The following is a 24,938-nucleotide window of genomic DNA, read 5'->3' on the forward strand; positions in this document are numbered from 1 at the left end:
AAACATGCGGGGCAGATAACTTCAGGGTTTTGTAGAAGGAGAGAAGTCTGGTCGAGTGGAAATTGGCTGCTGAGTCATATAGGTCACTGATAGCCATGTAAGAGCAAGAGATTGTTGTATTTGAAACCGTAAAAGAGCCTGGTGTAGGGTAGGACTGCATCCAGAAACAGGGACTTTCAGTGTTATGCCTTTTTGAGTAACTCCAAGGGACAAGCAGGTTTCAAGAAACAAAATATGGTACTTTAGTTTTGATAGTGCAAAGGCATGTTTTCAAAAATAATGGATGTAATATGAGATAGGATTCATAATGGCAATAGAGGGCAGTTTGAAGAGCTAGAAATCGACGGAGTGGCTGTCAGACACCTCTACATACAGGGTCTGCCATCAAGATCCCATCCCTGTGATTCAAACTGATCTCCAGTTCCTCCTTAAAACCTCAGGCCCTTCACAAGGACTAACAGCTCAGTCCATAGAATTTCTCACCCCACCCAAACCACACACCCCCAACCATTTATCTTCTCTCTATGATCCACAAACCTAATCATCCTGGCCAACCTATAGTTGCTGGCATCAAAGCACCCATCGAACATATATCTGTCTTGAGTGCTCAACACCTACAACCCATAGTAACAGTGCAAAGACTCCCCTCCTACATCAAAAATACCAACAATTTCCTAGATCATCTGAAATCTGTGCCCATCCCACTCCCACCACCCACATTGCTTGTCACCATTGAAGCCACCTCGCTCTATGTCAACATCCCCCACATACATGGTTTGTCTGCTGCTGAAAATTTCCTCAGTCAGTGCCAACCTGATTCCAGATCTATGACATCCTTCCTACTCACCTTTATAATCAGTCGTACGACCATGGTAACCAAGATGGCTCCTTCCTATGCTAACCTTTTCATGGGTTGCTTGGCACGGGCTTTCCTGGGATCCATACGTCTTCACCCCCTTGTTTGGTTTAGATACATAGATGATATCTTTATCATATGGACTCATGGTGATGCTGACCTGCTAAAATTCCTGGGATCTGTAAATACCTTCTCCCAATAAAATTTCACATTTTCCTATTCCGAATCCCATGCCACATTGTTGATCTCGTCCTCACCAAAGGCCAGCTACACACTTCAGTCCACATTAACCATACCAACAAACAACACTACTTACATATTGATAGCTGCCATCCTTTCCATGTCGAACATTCCCTCCCATATGGCCTTGGTATCTGAGGCAAACATATTTATTCAGATGCAAACTTTACAGCAGTACATCGCCGTTCTCATCTCAGCCTTCATTGCACATAATTACCCCACCAGCCTAGTTAAAAAGCAGATTTCCCGGGCCATCACATCCAATCCTAGTATTGCTGATCCCTCCAAAAACAACTTCGGAGGACACCATTGGTGACTCAGTATTATCCTGGTCTGGAATGTGTTAATCAACTACTTCAACAGGGCCATGACTTCCTAAAATCATGCCCTGAAATGAGGTCCATTCTGTCTGCAATGTTGCCTACCACACTTTGAACAGCTTCCCGTCACCGTCACAATCTCTGCAATATTCTTGTCAGGCCCTATGCTCCTTCTGCACCCATTTTCCTACCCTATGGCTCCTACCCATGTGTCCATCCCTGCTGCAATACTTGACCTATGCACCCTCCTACTACCAATTACAACAGCTCTGTAACAGGCGAAATATATACTATCAAAGGGGGAGCCACCTGCAAAATGACACATTTCTTATACCAGCTGTTCTATAAACATTGTTCAGCCTTCTACATCGGCATGGCTACCACCAAATTATCAATTAGGATGAATGCACATAGGCAGAGGGTATATTTTGGCAACTCGCAATATCTGTTGCAGAGCATGCTCTACAAAATGACATTCATGACCTTGGTGCATGTTTCACTACACGCGCTGTAGTTAGTCGTTTCCTCTCATCCTGTACGGTAAGTCTCCCCTGACCCGTGGTTCTGGGTGACTTTCCCGAAATCTACCCCCTTTCCTAGACCTCTCCAGTAGTTTCCCTTCACCTCTCTTGCTTCCCCTTCAACCCTTCTGCCTGAAGAAGTAGTCACTGGCTCCAAAAGCTTGCCAATTATAATAGTCTTTTATGTGCATATTCTGTTGCCACTTGGTGAGTAGGTTTTTTATCTATCCAATTAATTAATATGTATATGGTGTGACAAAATGCTCTCTCTGCCATGCACTCTATAGTTATTTCTAGAGTGTACAATTAAATTTTGTGTGTTTTCATTGACTGTTTATTAGCTTTCTGTTTCATAATTGTTATCCACAATTTACATGAAACTGCTCAGTCATTATATTGGGGTAACAGTTATATTTTTGTCAACGTGTCTTTGAAACAATTTTAGTAGTGTTACAAAATTTGTTTGATCACATTTTTTTCCACTTTTGTCAACAGATATCGCAGCTGAGTGTACTTATAACATTGCTTCTTGGTGATCTCACAAAAGGAGATCGCCAAAAAATTATGACAATTTGTACAATTGATGTTCATTCCAGAGATGTTGTTGCAAAGCTGATTCAACAAAAAGTTGAATCAGCATCGGCATTCCAATGGCAATCACAGCTCAGGCATAGGTATGATTTTCATAAGCTCTGAAAGTAGATACTAAATATTTGGTACTCCTAATTTTCTTGGAATCCTTTGTTGCATGAATTAGCATAAGACTGAAGCTTAATTATGTTTTTAATTTTAAATTAACGTAAATCACATCTTGATACTATTATTTTATTTTGGTTGCAGTTCTGACAGCATTTTCTGCAAATTTTTTTCCAGGTGGGATCAGAAATTTAAAGATTGTTTTTGCAATATATGTGATGCACAATTTAGATATGGCCATGAGTATCTTGGAAATACACCTCGTTTAGTCATCACGCCACTTACTGACCGTTGTTATATCACACTGACCCAGGTAAATGTATTCAAATATTTCATTTTCACTAATAGTTTGTTAACCTATAGAGGAATGAAAAACTATTTTCTGTAGGAAATCAGGTCTTGTTACAAATGGCAAATCAAAGATGTTAAACTTTTTTGAGAAATCTTGTGTAAAGAAATTCCTGTAATTACATATAAAACTGTTAGCAACCTACTAGTGAGAACAGCAAGTCTAATCAAATTATTTTTCCAGTTTTCTCATAAGACATAATGTGGTCACATACCTGATATGCTTTCTGTAGCGTGCGTAGCCTCACTTAGTGATGAAAGACACAAGTTAATTGGATAAAAGAGAAGGCACAAATTCCAATCTTTTGCTGAAGTCACCAAGTAGTGTGTTGTCTTATTTTCTAACAAGTGAAAGAAGCCATGTAACCTTGATCCACTCACTCATTTGCAGTAATGAGCTACAAGTTCCAAAAACCATAATTTTGACATATACTACTTTTGTTGGTACCATGATGCAGATCAATAAAACACATGATTTTCTTGATTTTGTTTGGTAATATTACAGTATTACAATATTTAGTATCACCATTTGTAATTGTTTTCAGTCATTGCACTTGATCATGGGAGGAGCACCAGCTGGGCCTGCAGGTACAGGCAAAACAGAGACTACAAAAGACCTTGGCAGAGCAATGGGTGTCATGGTCTATGTATTCAACTGTTCAGAACAAATGGATTACAAGGTGAGATACCATCCACTTCTTTATGTCAGTATTGGACATGTCTGTATTTGGAATTGCATGGTATTATCAATCTTCATTGCTATTGTCTATAATTGGTTATAGTTTGCTCTAGTTAAGAAAATGTAATCTTAGAATGGTAAAACAGTAAGGCTGGTAGCTGATGTTCAGTTTCTAGGTTCATAAGTAGTATGTTGAAGTTAGAATATGTTTGGTGACATACAAATATTGATCAGTATTTATATAATGTAATGAATGTAGTTGTAGTGTATAAGAGAATATCTAAAGCAAATCTACATGCTGTATTGAGGGTGTAATTTTTAAGCAGTAATTTTAACTCTTTTGAGGACCAGTGGTTTCTACCTGAAACCTCCATTTTATTATATTTAGTTTGAAATACCAGTGCTGTTAACATGAAACCACTGATGCTATTGCAAGACAGAAACATTTAGTGCTCCACTGAGATACTTCTACAAGTGTAGTGTATAGTAGCAGTCACTCATTATATTCAAAGCAACAGTCAGCATGGAGAGTATGGTATATGATTGCAGGAGATTGTGACATGCTGTTATTTTTATAATGGCCATATTGGGGAAATCAGTGACAGTGAAATAAGTATATCTAAAGTTATTGTAACATAAATTTGGGTATGTGCTAATACTTTTATGGGTGGTTTTGAAATGGATCACATGAAAAGATGGGTGTTTGAAAATCGTATGTCCCATTGGTTCTACAGTAAAAGCATCTCCATGAAGCAATTGAATGTTTACTTTTTGCCAATGCCTTACTGTATTTATTGCTAGCTATGATAATAAAGGTTAATTATGTAAAAAAATTTAAAATTACATTCCAAAGGGAAATTCGCTTGTTAAAACAATTTCGTATTTACTTTTTGACAATTTCTTCTTCTGTTCATTGCTTACTGTGGTAGTAGAGGGTAATATAGTGAAAAAATTTTTAATTGTACATTTTTTCTTATTTTGAGACTGAAAGGGTTAAATGGACGCTTGACTGGTCATTGATACTGCTTCAGAAATATAACAAACAAACTGTTAACAAAACAGTAAGAACAGATGTAATACAGCCTGTAGACAGTAGGTTATAAATTATTTGTTCCCTTCAATTAAGGTGATATTTTGGTGCTGGGAGGAACATCTGCCCATGGAAATAAATGTCAAATTTACAATGAGCAAAAACTCGACAAGTAGTGCACACCCCTACAGTGCACATTAAGTTCATTAACAGAGAATAATCAAATCAAAACAATACCTGACTCAAGCTATAGGTGGTCTTGAAAATATTGTAGTGAACTACTGTTTTACTAGCATGAAGTAATGAATGAAGTTAGTGAGAAAAATTAATATCATATTTTCAATGTTAAGTTCTCATGCTTCTAACTTGGAAGTATGTTAACCATCATTTTCAGATAAAATACTAAATTGATGTGTGGGGACTTACTATGGAGATTCTGCAGCATAAAAAGATGTGCAACACTTACTTTCATAAATATTTTGCATCTCACTGTGAATTACCCTAAGGACATCAACATTGACATTTTCTTATTTGCATCCGAACATACTGATGTGGGATTTACAATCCCATATGAAGTATATTGTATTGTGTTTATTGGTCCCATTGTCTAAAAACACATATTTTGCGTAAGACATTAGACAGTTCAAATTACAAGTACACTTCTGAAAGTTATCTCTAGGCATATCAATTTAAGGTTACGATAAAACACTTTATGCATTAAGTATGTATTTAGCACACTTTATAAATTTAAATATTCTTCAATGGAGTACAAGAAGTGATGCTGTAAGTATTACTTTAGAGAGTTTCCAAAGGTTTTGACCTGAGAAACAGCTTTTATGTTTTCGGGAAGTTTGTTATAAAGTTTAATTCCCATGTGGAAAGTACCTTCTTGGCACTGAATATGTTGATTTGGATTATATGTAAATTTTTGTTTTTTCTGGTAAAATAATCATATATATTACATTTTTTTGCAGTCTGCAGCCCTTACCCATTACATTTATTTTAATGAATATAAGGGTTTCCTACACATGGTAGTGGAATAATACCAAGTATCTTAAACAGAGGTTTGCAAGAGTCTCTAGGTTCGCATCCAAACATGATTCTAATGGCCCTTTTTTGTAGTTTAAAAGTGCTATTACCTGTTTTAGACTTTCCCCAGAAAGTGACTCCATATTTAATGCAAGAATGGAAGTAGCTATGGTATGCATTCATTACTGTTTTGCTCACTTCAGCATATTTTAGTGAGTAAAGAAGGTAACATGTCTTGCTCAGGTCTGAATTAAGGTATGCAATATGCATGTTCCATTCAACATCACTGTGCAGTCAAAGCCCTAGGAATTTGGTTTCAGTACTGGTACTCACTAGTTCATCATTGATGGAGATGATTGGGATAAACATTTCCTTGTTTGGAGCATTATCGAATTTTAGTGCAATGGTCTTTTTGCTCTTTATTACGAGTTGATTACTCTGCCCAGCTACTAAGTTGCTTTGTGATTATTGTAATTGTTCTTTTCTGTCTCATTTTAGTAGAATTGTGGTGTCATCTGCAAATATGATTGTTTTATGTGCATCCACATTTGAGATCATTTATATATGGAAGGTCCCATTACTGATCCTTGGGGTACACCATATTTAATTTGTTTAAAGTCTGATAAGTGTTCAGATACAGTTTTTAGGTGAATATTTGCGTGTTTGATGCACACTGCCTTTCCTACAATTGCTCAGGAAAGAACTGATCTAGCTGTTGAACAGACCTCTAATTCCATATTTTTCAAGCTTTGAGAGCAGAATCTTATGGTCCACCATGTCAAAAGCTTTTGACAGGTCAATAAATACTCCTATTGATTCCTGTTTCTTGTCCATCAGGCTTAATATGGAATTGCACTCATAAACAGCAGTTGTCATTGACCTCTTATTTCTGAATCCAGGTTGTTCATTGCTTAGGATATTATTTTTACTTAAAAATTTCATATGTATGTCATACATAATTTTTTCTAATACTTTTGAAATGCAGGAGGACATTGTGGTGCGTCTGTAGTTATCTACGTTATCTTTCTTGCTTTTTTTTTAATATACTGGAATGACTTTAGATGTTTTCAATACATCAGGGAAAGTACCTGCCTGGAGTAAGCAGTCCCATAAGTGTGTAAGTATTTCAGTTAGGTTTGATGCACTCTTCTTCAAGATTGTTGCAGGGACACCATCAATACCAGCAGAGTTGGAATTTTTCAGTCCTTTTTCTGCATTACTGGGAGATGACCTGGGGGAGTCACTGCTACAACCTTGCAGCTGTGACTAAAAATGGAGGTGAGATGCAAATACAAGAAATCAACAAGAGAGTTCTCCTAGCCTCTCCCACCTCAATTCTCCACAATCCTACCTACACATGGTGCCCCTGTTGAGCTGAGCAACCCAGTAGAAGGTTGAGTAATCAACCCCCAGCAGGAAACTGGGTCAGTGAGCTGACAGGATGTGGAGGACAGTGGAAGGCAATGGGAAACCACCACTGGAATTACTTCCATAGACATTCGTGGGATGGACCTCTTTTACAATATTCCAGATTTAAAGCTTCCCCTCAATGAGATCTCTGGGAGGGGAATACAACAAGGACTCCACAGATTAGAGCATATGGAAAAGGAAGGATGGAGAAGAAGAAGGAAGACTTATTGGGGATTGGGACTTGGAATGTTTTAACCCTTCTCCAGGAAGGGAAATTAGAAAACACAAAATGTGAAATGACAAGAAACAAATTGGATGTACTCGGAATGTATGAGGTGAGATGGGGTGTTTGTGGAGAACTAGAAAGTGCCAGCTTCCAATTGTACTGTTCAGGTGCAGATAAAAGTGGAATGTATGGGGTTGGAATTTTGATAGGTAAAAGACTGAAGGACATGGTTATTAAGGTTGAATATGTTAATGGAAGGATAATGATGATGAGACTGAAAGGGAAAAAGAAAGACTTAGTTATCATCCAGGTCTATCTGCCAACAAGGAATCATTCAGATGAAGAGGTAGAAGAATGCTATGAGAAGATAGAAAGAAAACTTAGCATAGAGAGAGAAAAGAAATGCATTTATTGTTATAATGGGTGATTGAAATGCAGTAGCTCGTGATGGACCAGGGAAAATTTGGACTGGGAGAAAGAAATGAGAGAGGGCAAAGATTGTTGGAATACAGCAATGAAAATTTCATGCTAGTTGGAAATACTCTATTTGATAACTACAAAAGATGATGGTATACATGGATATCTTGATTTGACAACAAAAGATATCAAATTGATTACATAATGATACAACAAAGATACCGGAATTACCTAAAGAGGATCAGAAGTTACCCAGGGGCAGATATTTATTCAGATCATGTATTAGTAGTAGCTGAGGTTCTAGTTAAATTGAAAAGAATCAGGAAACGACAGAAGAGAGAGCACATTAACTTTGAGAAACTGAAAGACAAAGGCAGTTGTAAAAAGTCAGAGAATGCATATTGTGAAATCGTGATGCAAGGACAGATGGGATCATTTTAAAAATGGGATCAAAAAGGCAGGTAAGAAAACGCTTGGAGTCAAGGAGAGGAAAAAAGTAAAGAAAGAAAGGGTAACGCCAGAAGTGATAACCAAGATGGATAATCGCAGGGAATGGAAAACTGTAAACACAGAAGAAGGGAAGTGCAACTACAGGAGGTGAAATAATGAACTGAGAAGGGAAACAGAAAAAGCAAAGGGGAAATGGCTGACAGCAAAGTGTGACAAGATAGAGAAATTAGAGAAAGAAGAAAAATATGATTTGATGTACAAAGAAGCAATGGATTTGACATTCAGGGGAAAGAGAAACAACAGTGGACTAAAGGAAGTAGAGGCAACAGACAGTAAAATGGTGAGTGAACCCCAAGAAATAGTGAGAAGATGTGAAGAATATATAGAATGGCTATATGTTGCAGACAGCTGACCAAGTGAAGGAGACCTTGGGATAGAAGAAGAAGATAAAGTTGCAGATGATGACAAAAGAAACGAATACTAACTAGTGAGATTGAATGATCTATGAAGGAGAAGAAAAGTGGAAAGGCAATGGGAATTGATGAGATTCCTGCGGAACTGTTAAAGTCATTGATGAAAGAAGGGAAAAGGGAGTTAATTGAATTGTGTAATCAAAAATATGTGACAGGAAATTGGCCAAAGGATTTTATAGAAAGTATATTAATACCTATAGAAAACAAAAAGACAAGCAGAAAGTGTGAGGAACATAGAACAGTGAGCCTGATATCACATGCAGCCAAAGTCTTGCTAAGGATGCTCAACAGGAGGCTATATGGAAAGCTGGATTGCATTATAGGAGATGAACAATTTGGTTTCAGGCAAGGTGAGAGAACTAGAGACGCCATTGGGCTACTGAGAGTGATATGAGTGAGGTACATGGAGAAGAAAAGGAAGGTGTATGTTTCGTTCATTGATCTTGAGAAGGATTTTGACTGTGTCAGATGGTACAAACTGATGGAAATCCTAAGGAAACAGGGAGTTGACTGAAGGGATAGACGGCTAATTAGAAATTTATATTTGAACCAGAGAGCAAGAGTAAGAGTAGGAGGTGTGATGAGTGAAGAAATTGAACTGGGAAGAGGTGTAAGACAAGGTTGTTGTTTGTCACCAACACTGTTCAATATCTATCTGGAGGAAATTATTAATGAAAGTTTTGATGGAAGGAGAGAAGTTTGTATAGGGGCTTGGAGAGTGGAATGTATAAGATTTGCGGATGACATTGCTGTGATGGCAGAGAGTGCAAGAGAGATGGAACAGATGTTAGATGATCTAAACACAAAATTAGAAGAATATTGAATAAAGATTAACAAGAAGAAAATGAAAAGCATGGTAACTGGAGGAAAGGGGATAAAATGCCGTATGAAAATAGGGGGAGAGGAAATAGAGCAAGTGAATAACTTCAATTACTTGGGAAGTGTAATAATGGATGATATGTATTGCTCAACAGAAATTAGGAAATGGTAAAAGAAGGATTCGAGAGGAAACAGAAATTACTTTGTGGACCACTAAACAAAAATCTGAGGAGAAGACTAGCCAAATGTTACATCTAGAGTGTTGCGCTATATGGTGCGGAGACCTGGACATTGAGGAAGGAAGATGAAAGAAGATTGGAGGCACTAGACATGTGAATATGGAGAAGAATGGAAAAAGTGAAATGGGAAGATCAAGTATGGAAAGAAGAAGTATTAAGAAGAGTTGGAGAAGAAAGAAACATGCTGAAAGTCATGAGAAAACGAAACTGGATTGGTCTTTGTTTGAGGAGGGACTGTTTATTGAAGGAAGGAATAGAAGGAATGGTGGAGGGTAAAAGGGGAAGAGGGAAAAGAAGATATCAATTGCTGGACAATATCAAAGTTAACAAACATTCACTAATGAAAAGACTGGCTATGGGCAGATGCAAGTGGATTATATAAATTTTTATTAAAAAAATGAATGTGAATATGAATAGGAATATGGTTGTGTTGTTATAATGTTTGTGCTTATAGAGTATTCTTTTGGGCATTGGACTCCCTTACATTTTTGTTGAAGCTGCAGGCAGCGGAGGACTCCAGGGACACCGGCACTTGTCATAATCATGAAAATCCTCTTCCTGTAATTTTCCTCTTCACTTACTTCAATAAATAAAATGCTTGATATAGTTCTTTAAAATTATATTATTCATTCACACATATGACACATCGAGATCACAATACTTCATCTCTAAAATCACACATCTTCATCGTCCTTCCACATACAAGAGAGATAGACTGTGTCTGTCTAAAACAAAAAAACTGTACAACAAATTGAATGAGAAAATGTTTTTGTTTGTCTGCACCCTACTGTGCATTCATAATTAACATCTTTGCCAACCCTCTGCTTACTTGGTGTTTCAATTTCTTTTTTTCTGGGTGCCTTTCATGTTATGGAGATGTAGAGATTTTTTTTTTTTTTTTTAATTTGCTGCCAGGTGTTGATGCCCTTTATTGTCACCTTCTTTTTTATTTAATGGAATGGATATGTCAGCTTATCATATGTATGTTAAAGTTCTACAAGAAATTAAAATATTATATACATAATATGTGAGTCCATTACATATTTAAATTTAGCGCGCTAGCAATAGTGTCCAGTTTGCTCCATTCTTGCTGCTGGGTTTTGCACTGGCGCACTGGCTGATTTGGCGGCAATAACTAGTTGCCAATGGTCAACATGCTATATGCTGCCGTTGCACATGCGTGCACTCGTTTTCTTGGTGCTGATGTTACATTGTGTGTCACACTTTCACCTGAGTGCCACGTATCGAGGAATTTCTGTGGCATTTGTTTTCATTCTGGGTGCAGTGAGTGTGTGCTTAGTGTTCAAAATCCAACACTGTGGCGGAAGATCTCCATTTTTATGGCCCGAGCATCATTACTACCTGTCGTACACGCATTTTCAGTGGAGAGAACCCTGACCAACAGCATCCGTCAGTGAGGTGAGTACCTGCTCCAACAACTATAGTTCTCTTGTCCATGTACCAAGTGTTGTGAGCCACAATATTCATAAGTTATTACGTTGCACACACATGTTCATGTCACCACACTTGACCTTCACTTGTTGAAAGACACATATAACTGTCTAAAATGTTGTATAAACTGCTTGTCTTTGAAGTTCATTTCTTCATATAGAGTTTGGTTTCCAATGAAAATTCATACAAGTATTGAGTTACAACAATAGATATAACATGATAGCTTATATCTATGGTTGACATTCCATCCATTGGTTATATTATGAACATAAGTAGTTTTAAAATGTCATAAAATTTTTCATTAAATGGGTTCTGTTACTACAGTTTGTTTGTTAGTTTCAACTTATCTTTGTTCACATCACATATACCAATTAATTACATATCACATTTTTATGACACAATACAAGCATATGACACATTTTTGCTTCATTTTATAGATAGGCTTTTATCATTTATGAGAGCTTATTTCTTTCTTAGGAAGAGAAGGGAGAAAAACATTCGAAATAGGACTAAAACATTACGCATTGCTGGCCTAACTATGCTTGGCACCGCCTAATTTGTTTGGAGGGAAGAAAGGAAATACTCATCTACTGGTTCAAGGATTTATGAGGAAATGTTACTTGTACAATCGTGGACTACTTGCCAAGGAACTTTTGCTTCATTGAAATAATGTGTACCGACTAATCATTGACAAAGTGTCAGGTTGTTTTTTGATGTACTAGTGTTGTTCACAGATAGCTTAGTGTGAAATCTGATGTTTTAACCATCATATACTTATCTTTCTCAAATACCTGGAAATGTCATTATTCAAGCTTTCATGTGTGACGATAAGAAATTAATTGGTTTTTGTAAAATCACATGCTTAAATGTTTACGTGTACTCTGCTGCGAGTAGGTAGTGATATTGTCTCTGAGACACACTGCGACGACACATATTTCATTTTTCATTTGCCTTATGACCTTTATTGTATAACTAAATTGTCTACTCGAGGTGTGGCCCATTTCTTCATTTGGTACCTGCTACCCTTGATGTAATTCTCTTCTTCTGCACCGTGACGATGCACTGGTCACTGAAAGAAAAAAAAAAAAAAAAAAAAAAAAAACTTGAAACTAATTGCATTTCGTTGTTCGATGGCCACTGATACAATTGGTCATTGCATACACCCACAGATATTTCCATATTTTGTTTACATTCACAGACATTCATTTATTCTGTTACCCTTTAAGTTCATTTTCCCTGCAAAGAAAATTATATGACATTTCTTACGGTATTTTGTTGTTCGTCCTTAGCTTACCATCTCGTACAGTTTTTCATAATGTTTCCTTTTGGTTGTAAATATGTTTTGTATAGCTTAGTATTTAATTAAATCTCTGTGTACATATATCAATAGGTTCCTTAGTTCGTAGACAGTAGATGTATTTATATAGTATTTCCGTTTACTTTGTATTTAAGTTATGTACATATTGCATTCCTATTTTGGCTGTGCCTTCAGCCAGTCTGTCACACATGCGCACAGGTCAGTGTCTCCTCTCCTGCTGCTGACTTAAGCATGTATTGTTGAGTGTGCGACAGCCGAGCCATAAGCTAATTTCATTCATACTTTCGCTTCAAAGGAAGGGGTGTGTTACTTCTCATTGCTGATAATTTTTATGCCTATGGATACAAATCAAAAGAATCACCTGTGAGGTCATAAATTACTTAATCTTAACATACACTCTAGAAGAAAATTACACTTAGAATTATGTACACTATGTACAATTATCTTGTCAAAAGAAAATGTTACCATGCTTCGTCATTCTATAAAGGTTTGTATATCTTTGTGAGGGTAGAGACCCTTGTCTCTTCCTGTTTTCTCATAGGCTAATCTGTACATCCCAGGATATGGTATTTTGAAAATTAAATAAGGTCCTGAATAGAGTAACTGCCACTTCTTATTCGGTCTGACAAATTTTGTCGATTTAGGGTGAGTCCGTAAGAGGATTCGTTTCCCTTCAAAAAATTGTGTAACACATTTCAGTTTCTTCTTATAAATTTTCCTTCTATACTTGGCCCTGTTTTCCAAAGTAACTATGACTTGTTTGATTTTATCTTGTAGTGTCATTTCTGTAGTGGGTACCTTTGGTATGGACGACTCCCACCCATTAGTTTGCTTTGTCCGGAACATCAATTCATTAGGTGTGAAACCTGTTGAAGAATGTGGAAGGTTATTGACAACTTGCAGGAAAGGAGTTACATATTCTACCCATTGGATATGTTTGTGAGGGGTGTATGTCATAATAAACTGCTTAAATTCTTTAAAGACTCGTTGAACTGGGCTTGCTTCTTGGTGAAAAAAGCTTATTAAATGTGCTTTATGCCCTGTGAGGTCATAAGTTGTTTCCACCTCCGCCCAACGAAATATGAAGCATTATCAGTTAGTAGTACCTTTGGTTTACCTACTATTCTCAAATAGTCTCCCTCAATTCTGTTTCTGATATTTGTGGCTGTTGCATTTTTAATGGCATACATTTTGATATGTTTCGAAAAAATATCGTATAGTGTTACTACGTATCTTACTCCTCCTTTACTTCTTGGATATGGACCAATACAATATCTAGAGGTTTTTTGAGAGTATTGGGTGTAGCTCAGTATATTTTGACACATTGGAGTTTTTTGATGTTTGACATATTGCACACTTTCTTAATACCTGTAAGACCTGCCTTCCAAAATTTGGATAACAAAGTGTTGCAATTTTTGCAGTACATTTGCTCACTCCATAATGTCCCCATACTTCATGTGTGTGTCTTATAAATTCATCGATATAATCTTCTGGGATACACACACACCATTCATCAGATTTTTCATGTTTCATATGAAACATAACGCCCTTGTATTCCTGAAACCATTTACTTACTTTACACCTTCATCTTGCTTAAAGTTTTGCATTACTTTACTCCATCTGCAATCTTGCTGTTGTATAATTTTCATTTGCTTATGAAGCTTATGGTAATCAGACTCTTGTGTTGAACCTTGCATTAATAACATTCCGAGTTCTTCATCTTGCTCTGTTAATTCATCAAATTCCTCTGAACCTTGTGGTAGCCTAGACAAGGCATCTTCAATATCATTCTGACTTTTTTTAATATAAATTATCTCAAAATTAAATTCTTGTAAATATAGACACCACCTAGCTAATCTACAGTGCAGCAGTTTACATGTTAAAGAAATGACAGTGACTGGTGGTCACAGTAAACTTTGGTATTATTGCCCCACAAAAAATATTCAAACTTGTTAAATGCCCATGTTACTGCTAAAATTTCCAATTCTGACACAGAGTAAGACCTTTCTGCTTCTGATAATGTGCAACTAGCAAAACAGATGAGCTTGGGTACTTCCTTACCTTCTTCCTCTCACATCTGGAATAAGCATACCCCCATCCCTTGAGATGAGGCACCTGTGCATAGACAAAAATCCTTGGACATGGCAGGGTGGCTAAGAATGTTTGCATTTACCAATGCCTGCTTAGTGTTATTAAAGTCCTCTTGACGCTTATCATCCCATAACCAGAGCCTATTTCTTCATAACGAGTTGAGCAATGCATCACTGTTCATCAGTTGTGGTACAAATTCATGAAAAAACAAAGCTAGTCCTAAAAAGGCTTCCTTGAAGCTGGACAATTGCGTATGGCATCAAGTTTTTTTGGATCAGGTAATATACCTTGTCCTGACACAACATGTCCTAAAAATTAGACTTGCTTCTTACCAAAACTAGACTTTTTTAAATTGGTTGTTAATCCACAATCTGCAAATTGTTGAAGCACCTGTTCAATGAGCCTGATATGTTCTAACCAAGTAGGAGGCTATTAGCAGGTCGTCTACATAAACAGTGACTTTGCTGAGCAATTCTGGTCCTAAAACCTTGTCCAATCCAGATATGAACACTTCTGTGCTAATGTTCAGTCCAATCGGTGGAACAGAGAATTTGGAACTTCTGTCCCCACAAACAAATGCTGTATATTTTCGACTTTGTTTCATGGAGTTTTATTTGCCAGTAAGACATTTTGAGATTGAGTACACTGAAATATTTTGTATTGTAAAACTTTAGAAGCTGTTGGTCCAGATTGTCTGGCCTTATGCATACTGGTGTTATAATCTTATTAATACCTCTAGCATCGAGAACTAATCTTACAGAACCATCTGGTTTGCTTACTGGTAATATTGGACTACAATAGGATGAAAATGAAGGATTTATAATTCTCCATTTAATCATATGATTGATTTCTTCCCTTACTGCCTCTCATTTTGCCCATGGAATAGGATATGACATTACACAAAATGTCTCATGTGGATAGACTTCAAATTTATATTCACAGTCTTTGATTACTTCTGGCTCCTTACTGAAAACATTGGCATACTTAAATAACAATTTAGAAAGTTCTTGTCATTGGATATCATTTAGTACATGTGATTCACTTAGTTTCTGCTCTACCATTTCGTAACTAACCTAAGTGTTTGCTTCTTGTTCAGTATCAAATTTGTTTGTGAAATACACAGCTGGAAAGGAATATTGTACTACGACATTTGACTCTGGTTTGTTTTTCTTGCTTTCATCAGGTGTTTTGACTAAATCAATAGAAAAGATCTTATCCTTCACATGAAAGTGACATTTACCATTAGCTATGTCAATCTGTGTTTTGTACATTTTAAACATGTCCATGCCAATAAGACAATTATTATACGAAAGTTGCACTTCACTGTAAAATGTTCAGTTTGTACTGGAATAAGTGCCTGATGCTTAACAAATTTAGTCTTACTGCCTGTAGAAGTTTGCACCTTGCAATTTTGTACAGGAAATGCTGGAAACTTCCCTCTCTTCTTCAATTCACAAAAAAATGCATTTGACGTTATGTTGGTAGTTGAACTGTATCTAAAATTAACTATGTAAATGTTAAATATTTTCACCTAAATGATTGCTTGTACTTGTTCTTCCTTGACTTTATCTACTATATCTAACTCATGCTGATACAAATCATCCTTGATGTCACCTGGTTTGTCAGATCTTATGAAACATCTTTGTAGTTCTGCCTTTCCCCCTTTCCCTAAGAGGTCAATAGCCTGGGGCTTAACTACGACCGGTTGGTGTTTTCCGACGGCGGAGTGTGACTTAGTTCATTACCTCGAGAAATTTCAGTGAGTTGCACCGTGTGTGTACTTCGCCAATTTGTGTTGTTAGCTGCTGTGCAGTTATTTTGCTGCCCAAAGGTCGTCGGCGGTACTGTGTCAGGCATGGCACTGTTGCCACACGTTGGCCACTGCTGCAGCTGACTTTTTTCTAGCATACTCGGCATAGGGTGTTGTGATGGTGCATTGTAATTCACTCGTGCATTGAAATTACCCCTGTTGTTTTGGAAATTTCTTTTAAATCGTTTGTTTTTCCATTCCCGTTACTGTACTAATTACCTCTGAGTATGTAGTTTTGCTGACTGATTCACATAATTATGTTGTTGTTGTGCCTGATTTTCTGTTGCTCTGTGGGGTACCGGTCTTTCCTCATAGATTAAGTCAATAGAATTGAGCACTGACAGAAAATATTCAGTGTTGTGCTCAGGCGTTGTGACTAATTTTTCTCTAATGTGCGATGGTAAATGACTTTTCAAACTTTTTAACACGTCTACCTGTGATATTGTGTTCATCCAGTAGCATGCCTCGTTCGGGTATTTTTCAAAGTATCCACGTAGACTACCGTATATGCCATTGAATTGTGCAGGGTTGAAAACCTCACGTCTGAGTCTTTCTTGCACTGCCTCAGACCAGTATTTGTCGAGGAAAACTCATTCAAATTGGGTATAAGTGCTGCAACATTCAGCCACCTCAGTTGCCCATAAGAGCACATCTCCTAGCATATAACCCACCACAAATCTGATTTTCTGTGCTTCCATCCAGTTGCACTGAAATACATGATGAAAAGCACTAATAAATATTATGGGATTCGTTCTTTTACCTTTGGTAGTAAAAGTATGTAATTGTCGATGTCTCAGCAAACCTTCATCTGCAAAAATAGCTGATAGACTCGTGGCATTTTCGATCATATTTATGTTGTTATTGTAGTTACCTGTAATTCCACCTGGTAATTGTTCAGGTATTGGAGTTGTGGGTATGTTTACGTTTTGCAATCTACAACTGTCACTGGTACCTGCTGTGGGACTCGTGACAGTTTGTGTATAGATACCAACAGGTTGTGGTTTGTTCAATGTAGCCTGTGTATTATTTACATGCATATTTCGAGATCCGGTAATATTTCCTTCTAAAAGATTTTGGATCCTATTTTCCATGGCCTGTAGGTTAATGTTTACTTTGTTTACAATTTCATTTTCTTTTTTCTGAATGGCCTTTTCTAATACATCCGGGTATAACTTACAATCGGTTACTAACTTCTCTGCAATGGTATTACCCTTATCTAGCATACCTGCTTCACCTTGACTAATGATATAATCTTCTCTCTCTCTCCTTCTAATGTTGCTACCCTTAAAGTAAGCTCTTCTACAGCTAGAGGTATTCCTTCATAGTCTCTATTTTGTTAATGACAGTGGTTACCTTTTTTACTGTCGAAACTGGTTTTGTGTGGCTTCAATGTTTATGTTTGTGTCTGTGATTTTCTTTATCTGTAGTTGTACTAGATCTCGATGGTCATTAAAAGAACCTACCTTCTGTTTTACCTATGAAATGTTACTGTTAACTTCAGAAAGTACTTCATGCTTTACCTGTGTTTTCACATCGTTCTATTTTTTGTCAATTTCAGTGTGAAAATTTTGGCTAAGTCATCGAATTTCTGTGAGACCGTGTCTTGCAAATCCTTGAACACTTGTTTTTGTTCTTGCTTCATTGTATTCAGATCCTGTGTAATAGTGTTTTGTTGCTGTTTTACCGTGTTCATATCTTGTGTAACAGTGTTATCTTTTGTAACAGTGTTATCTTTTGTAACAGTGTTATCTTGTGTAACAGTGTTTTGCTGCTGTTTATCTTATGTCAAATAACTGAAATTAGTGTTCATATTGTGTTTCTCATCATCAAACTTCACATTTATGTTAGGTAGTAGTTGCCATAGCAGTGCTCCAGTTGTACTACTGTGGTTGCTGTCTGCTGTACTTCCCAAGTTAATGTTTGTGTTGTGACCAAGTGATGTTTGTAATGTGTTGCCAACATTCATATTTAGATCCCTCTCCAACGTTTCATTCATGAGTGGTATGTCGCTCTGGGAGATGTGTGACATTGTCTCATCAATTGTAAACATTGCATCACCAAGGTTATTCTGTTGTGGAGCATTGCTATCATTTGTCACTCCTGTGACTCTCATCTCTGATCTATTTAAACCTTCAGCAGTAGGCATGCGTGGTGCCTGAACATCAACTGTTCGATCTCGCATTTCTGCACCATCTTGGCTGATTCCATTTTCGCTATCGCTATCAACAATGGGCATATATTTTTTGGCCATGTTATATGAATTTGCAAAAAATAGATATTTTACAAAAATGTTAAAAATTTCATACACTGATGTTTAAAGCTTTCCCGGCGTACTGATTGTTCCATAAAAACACGGGAGAACTGCTGGATATCAGTAACTTCCTGCCACGATATTTCGGCGCAGAGTCTTCTGGCCATCTTCAGGTGAATGCCACTGTAGTAGTACTGCCGAGTACGCGCTGAGCTCCGCTATTTAAAGCCTTCTGAGGTGACATTGCGCATGCGCCGCTCAGTGCGCGCGTTCATAACGGCTCCGTGCGCTGCGCCTCGCGCCCTCCACTGTGAAAGCCTGGCGTATCGGTGTCAGGTCGATTTCCATCTTTATGCAGATAACTACGTCGACTACGAAGTTTCTCTATAACAGGATTCCAAGCAGAGTTCAGCTGATAACCGCTATCTCGATTGATGAGAGTCTCGTTGTCAGACAATCTTATTTCCACAGCTTCATTGATAATCGAGCTCCAAAAGTTGGATGTATGGGCTAAAATTTTTGTGTCGTTGTAATTCATGGAATGGTCTGTGGAAATACAATGTTCGGCGATTGCGGACTTGGTGGGTTGGAGAAGGCGAGTATGCCGTTGGTGTTCCACAATGCGTTCCTGCACAGTTCGTGTTGTTTGCCCTATATATGATTTGCCGCATTCACACGGAATTTCGTAAACACCATTCCGTGTGAATGCGGCAAATCATATATAGGGCAAACAACACGAACTGTGCAGGAACGCATTGTGGAACACCAACGGCATACTCGCCTTCTCCAACCCACCAAGTCCGCAATCGCCGAACATTGTATTTCCACAGACCATTCCATGAATTACAACGACACAAAAATTTTAGCCCATACATCCAACTTTTGGAGCTCGATTATCAATGAAGCTGTGGAAATAAGATTGTCTGACAACGAGACTCTCATCAATCGAGATAGCGGTTATCAGCTGAACTCTGCTTGGAATCCTGTTATAGAGAAACTTCGTAGTCGACGTAGTTATCTGCATAAAGATGGAAATCGACCTGACACCGATACGCCAGGCTTTCACAGTGGAGGGCGCGAGGCGCAGCGCACGGAGCCGTTATGAACGCGCGCACTGAGCGGCGCATGCGCAATGTCACCTCAGAAGGCTTTAAATAGCGGAGCTCAGCGCGTACTCGGCAGTACTACTACAGTGGCATTCACCTGAAGATGGCCAGAAGACTCTGCGCCGAAATATCGTGGCAGGAAGTTACTGATATCCGGTAGTTCTCCCGTGTTTGTATGGAACAATTTCATACACTGATTATTACACTTGATAAATGTAAAAAACATAATGTCAAAGCCTGTTTTATGTCTATTATGATGCTCAAACTATTGTATCACAGATCTTTATGTTTTACTGACAATGTGGATCACGCTGAAAAATTTCTGTAATTTTTTCGCCAATAAAAACCAAGGAAGGAAATAATGAGGAAAAGGTTTCTAACCACATAAAAAGAGGCGCTACCAAGCGTAACCATGCAAGCAACTTGTGTAGCCATCCTACCTTTGCCGCGCTGAATAAAACAGCTTACTATAGAAAAATTTTTATGTAATCTGCGTCCAATTCTTATCCCTTTCCAAATTTTTCCCCTCAATTTTTGCCTTTTTGTAATACTTACTCCCCATCGTGATTCTTGCAAACAGAAAATACAGACAATTAGTTTTTATAATTCATAACAATGTCATAGAAATTTCTTACTATAGCAATAATTAACAAACACTACTAATGACCTTTGCCCAGAAGTCCTGGCACACAGGTCGACTGTTGTAATATATATATATATATGCGGATGGATATGTGTGTGTGTGTGTGTGTGTGTGTGTGTGTGTGTGTGTGCTCAAGTGTATACCAGTCCTTTTTTCCCCCTAAGGTAAGTCTTTCCGCTCCCGGGACTGGAATGACTCCTTACCCTCTCCCTTAAAACCCACATCCTTTTGTCTTTCCCTTTTTCCTGATGAAACAACCTTGGGTTGCGAAAGCTTGAAATTTGTGTGTGTGTTTGTGTGTTTTTTATTGTCTTTATCAACATACCAATGCTTTCGTTTGGTAAGTTACAAATATATATATTTGTAAAAAAGGACAGGTATACACTCGCACGCACACACACACATATCCATCCGCACATACACAGACACAAGCAGACTTTTTTGTTGAAGCTGCATGCAGCGGTGGACTCCGGGGACACCGGTGCTTGTCATAATCATGAAAATCCACTTCCTATAATTTTCCTCTTCCCATACTTCAATAAATAAAATGCTTGATATGGTTCATCAACATTATATTATTCATTCACACATATAATACATCGAGATTGCAATACAAATGTCTGCTTGTGTCTGTGTCTGTGCAGATGGATATGTATGTGTGTGTGTGTGTGTGTGTGTGTGTGTGTGTGTGTGTGTGTGTGCGAGTGTATACCTGTCCTTTTTTCCCCCTAAGGTAAGTCTTTCCGCTCCCGGGATTGGAATGACTCCTTACCCTCTCCCTTAAAACCCACATCCTTTCGTCATTCCCTCTCCTTCCCTCTTTCCTGATGAAGCAACCATTTGTTGCGAAAGCTTGAATTTAAATTTCGTGTGTATGTTTGTGTTTGTTTGTGTGTCTATCGACCTGCCAACACTTTCATTCGGTAAGTCACATCATCTTTGTATGTATATATATATATATATATATATATATATATATATATATATATATATATATATATATATATATATATATATATATATATATATACCAAAAACCTCTTTCCTCATTACTTTAGCCAGCTTCATCCTGACCCACAACTTCTTCATTTTCGAAGGCCAGACATACCAACAATTAAAGGGAACAGCCATGGGTACCAGGATGGCCCCCTCGTACACCAACCTATTCATGGGTCACTTAGAGGAAGCCTTCTTGGTTACCCAGGCCTGCCAACCCAAAGTTTGGTACAGATTTATTGATGACATCTTCATGATCTGGACTCACAGTGAAGAAGAACTCCAGAATTTCCTCTCCAACCTCAACTCCTTTGGTTCCATCAGATTCACCTGGTCCTACTCCAAATCCCATGCCACTTTCCTTGACGTTGACCTCCACCTGTCCAATGGCCAGCTTCACACATCTGTCCACATCAAACCCACCAGCAAGCAACAGTACCTTCATTATGACAGCTGCCACCCATTCCACATCAAATGGTCCCTTCCCTACAGCCTAGGTCTTCATGGCAAATGAATCTGCTCCAGTCCGGAATCCCTGAACCATTACACCAACAACCTGAAAACAGCTTTCGCATCCCGCAACTACCCTCCCGACCTGGTACAGAAGCAAATAACCAGAGCCACTTCCTCATCTCCTCAAACCCAGAACCTCCCACAGAAGAACCCCAAAAGTGCCCCACTTGTGACAGGATACTTTCCAGGACTGGATCAGACTCTGAATGTGGCTCTCCAGCAGGGATACGACTTCCTCAAATCCTGCCCTGAAATGAGATCCATCCTTCATGAAATCCTCCCCACTCCACCAAGAGTGTCTTTCAGCTGTCCACCTAACCTTCGTAACCTCTTAGTTCATCCCTACGAAATCCCCAAACCACCTTCCCTACCCTCTGGCTCCTACCCTTGTAACCGCCCCCGGTGTAAAACCTGTCCCATGCACCCTCCCACCACCACCTACTCGAGTCCTGTAACCCAGAAGGTGTACACGATCAAAGGCAGAGCCACGTGTGAAAGCACCCACGTGATTTACCAACTGACCTGCCTACACTGTGAAGCTTTCTATGTGGGAATGACCAGCAACAAACTGTCCATTCGCATGAATGGACACAGGCAGACAGTGTTTGTTGGTAATGAGGATCACCCTGTGGCTAAACATGCCTTGGTGCACGGCCAGCACATCTTGGCACGGTGTTACACCATCCGGGTTATCTGGATACTTCCCACTAACACCAAGCAATCAGAACTCCGGAGATGGGAACTTGCCCTTCAGTATATCCTCTCTTCTCGTTATCCGCCAGGCCTCAATCTCCGCAAATTTCAATTTGCCGCCACTCATACCTCACCTGTCTTTCAACAACATCTTTGCCTCTGTACTTCCATCTCGACTGACGTCTCGGCCTAAACTCTTTGCCTTTACAAATGTCTGCTTGTGTCTGTGTATGTGCGGATGTATATGTGTGTGTGTGCGAGTGTATACCTGTCCTTTTTTCCCCCTAAGGTAGGTCTTTCCACTCCCGGTATTGGAATGACTCCTTACCCTCTCCCTTAAAACCCACATCCTTTCGTCTTTCCCTCTCCTTCCGTCTTTCCTGATGAAGCAACCGTTTGTTGCGAAAGCTTGAATTTCATGTGTATGCTTGTGTTTGTGTGTCTATCGATCTGCCAGCACTTTCGTTCGGTAAGTCACATCATCTGTGTTTTTATATATACAAAGATGCAGATGCTGTAACTTAGAATTGGAGTATGGTTTCATTGTTAAAATGTTTGTGCATATTGGCATTCTTTTTGGCATTGGACTTCCTTACATTTTTGTTGAAGCTGCATGCGGCGGTGGACTCCGGGGACACCAGTGCTTGTCACAATCATGAAAATCCTCTTACTTTAATTTTCCTCTTCACTTACTTCAATAAATAAAATGCTTGATATGGTTCTTCAACATTATATTATTCATTCACACATATAATACATCGAGATTGCAATACTTAATCTCTAAATTGAATGAGAAAATGTTTTCGTTTGTTTGCGCCTTACCGTGCATTCGTAATTATTCATAATTAATGTCTTTGCCAACCCTCTTGTTACTCAGTGTTTAAAAAAAAATGCATCCTGGGTGCCTTTCATCATGTACTTATACAAAGAGGCTTAAACCATGACAAGACTTGCTGTAAGGCAGAATACCATACTACTACTACTGCATTACTTTCCTCATTTTTTGAGATAGAAATGATTTTACATTTGGGTTTGTAATCCCTGACACAGTACTCGTTAAAGCCTGTGCTATTGTAAGTGAGTGGGATTCACCTTGTGAGAAAGGATTTTCGCAAAGATATTGGCCGCATGTACCTGAATGGTAGCAAATCAGACTTACATCCCCTCTGTAATAACAATGATTTGTCAAGTAAGTTCGAAATGCAATCACATGTCAGGGTGGATCAAAGGCAAACCAGAAGATGATATCAATGTGACAATAATACGCTCGCCAGCCTTATTAGGCATTAACTGAGTTTCTTCCCTGTACAAGTTGGTATATATTCATGCAAAACAACAAGCTGTAACACTGCATAATATAGTAGAATTTTAGAACCAGAAAATCTATTGAACTGATAGTTTCGCATTCTGTACTGAAATGGAAAATCATGAATACAAAACACTACACTATAATGTTTACTACAAAACTTTATACTGTCTATTAATCTGATTAAAATCGGGCATAGGTTACCCAAGAAATTGTACTTTCATGCTACACACAAAATGTCAATTTTGATAAAGATAAAACACTGATAAATTTTGACTTTTATATTGACTTTAACTTTTGCTGGTCAAACCAATTTAGAACACTTCAGAATTCAAATGATTGGAGGGGGGGGGGGGGGGACCCTAAAACTATTATGATCGCTGTATTTAACAAAAATGATTGATGAATTTATTATTCATTCAAGATTTCCAGTATATAAGTTACTACTCTTTCCATCTAATTTACTGTTCATTTAAATGCCTTTAAATCTGTCTCAAAATAATAAACTTCAATACTAAAGTTATCTTTCAACTTCGTTAGACCTTCGCTATTCATTTACTGGTTCGTTAACAAAACATTTCTTTAAACACCATTCTAATATTGCTAGTTCAGCAAATAGTTATTATTAACACAATTTCTAATTTTCATTTCGGGACACTCGGATTGCACAACGTTTGGAAAGGACCCTGTCTAGGTTAGTTGTGAGGATAATTGAATGATGGAAAAGTTCTGGTAAAATTTAGGTTATTATTGTACCAAACAAACACAGTTCACTCTCTGATCCATACGAATACAGTACTAGAAGTTTCAACCTGCTAGTATAGATGCGGCGGTTGGCGGGCGGCAAGATGGCGAGGCACAGAGCACACGTACAACCACAGCTATGGCTCTTGATGTATCGGCACTTTAATTCTTCTTAGCATCGTAGTCCTTTTCCATTTAGTGCCTATGGAATTTTCCCATGCTGTGTGGGCATTGGAATGTCATACCCAAGGATCAGAGAAGC

At 38.1% G+C, this 24,938-nt stretch overlaps 1 protein-coding gene across 1 annotated transcript in view; it reads left to right on the forward strand.

The window, feature by feature from the left end:
• Nucleotides 1-24,938, forward strand: part of LOC126195528 (dynein beta chain, ciliary-like) — a 930,907-nt gene that overhangs the window by 601,858 nt on the left and 304,111 nt on the right. Inside the window, exons 37-39 of the mRNA XM_049934154.1 lie at nt 2,433-2,611; nt 2,811-2,946; nt 3,527-3,661. Coding sequence (XP_049790111.1) covers nt 2,433-2,611; nt 2,811-2,946; nt 3,527-3,661 — 450 coding nt within the window. The remainder of the gene's footprint in view (nt 1-2,432; nt 2,612-2,810; nt 2,947-3,526; nt 3,662-24,938) is intronic.

This window comes from Schistocerca nitens, chromosome 7 (assembly GCF_023898315.1).
Source record: "Schistocerca nitens isolate TAMUIC-IGC-003100 chromosome 7, iqSchNite1.1, whole genome shotgun sequence".
Classification (NCBI taxonomy): domain Eukaryota; kingdom Metazoa; phylum Arthropoda; class Insecta; order Orthoptera; family Acrididae; genus Schistocerca; species Schistocerca nitens.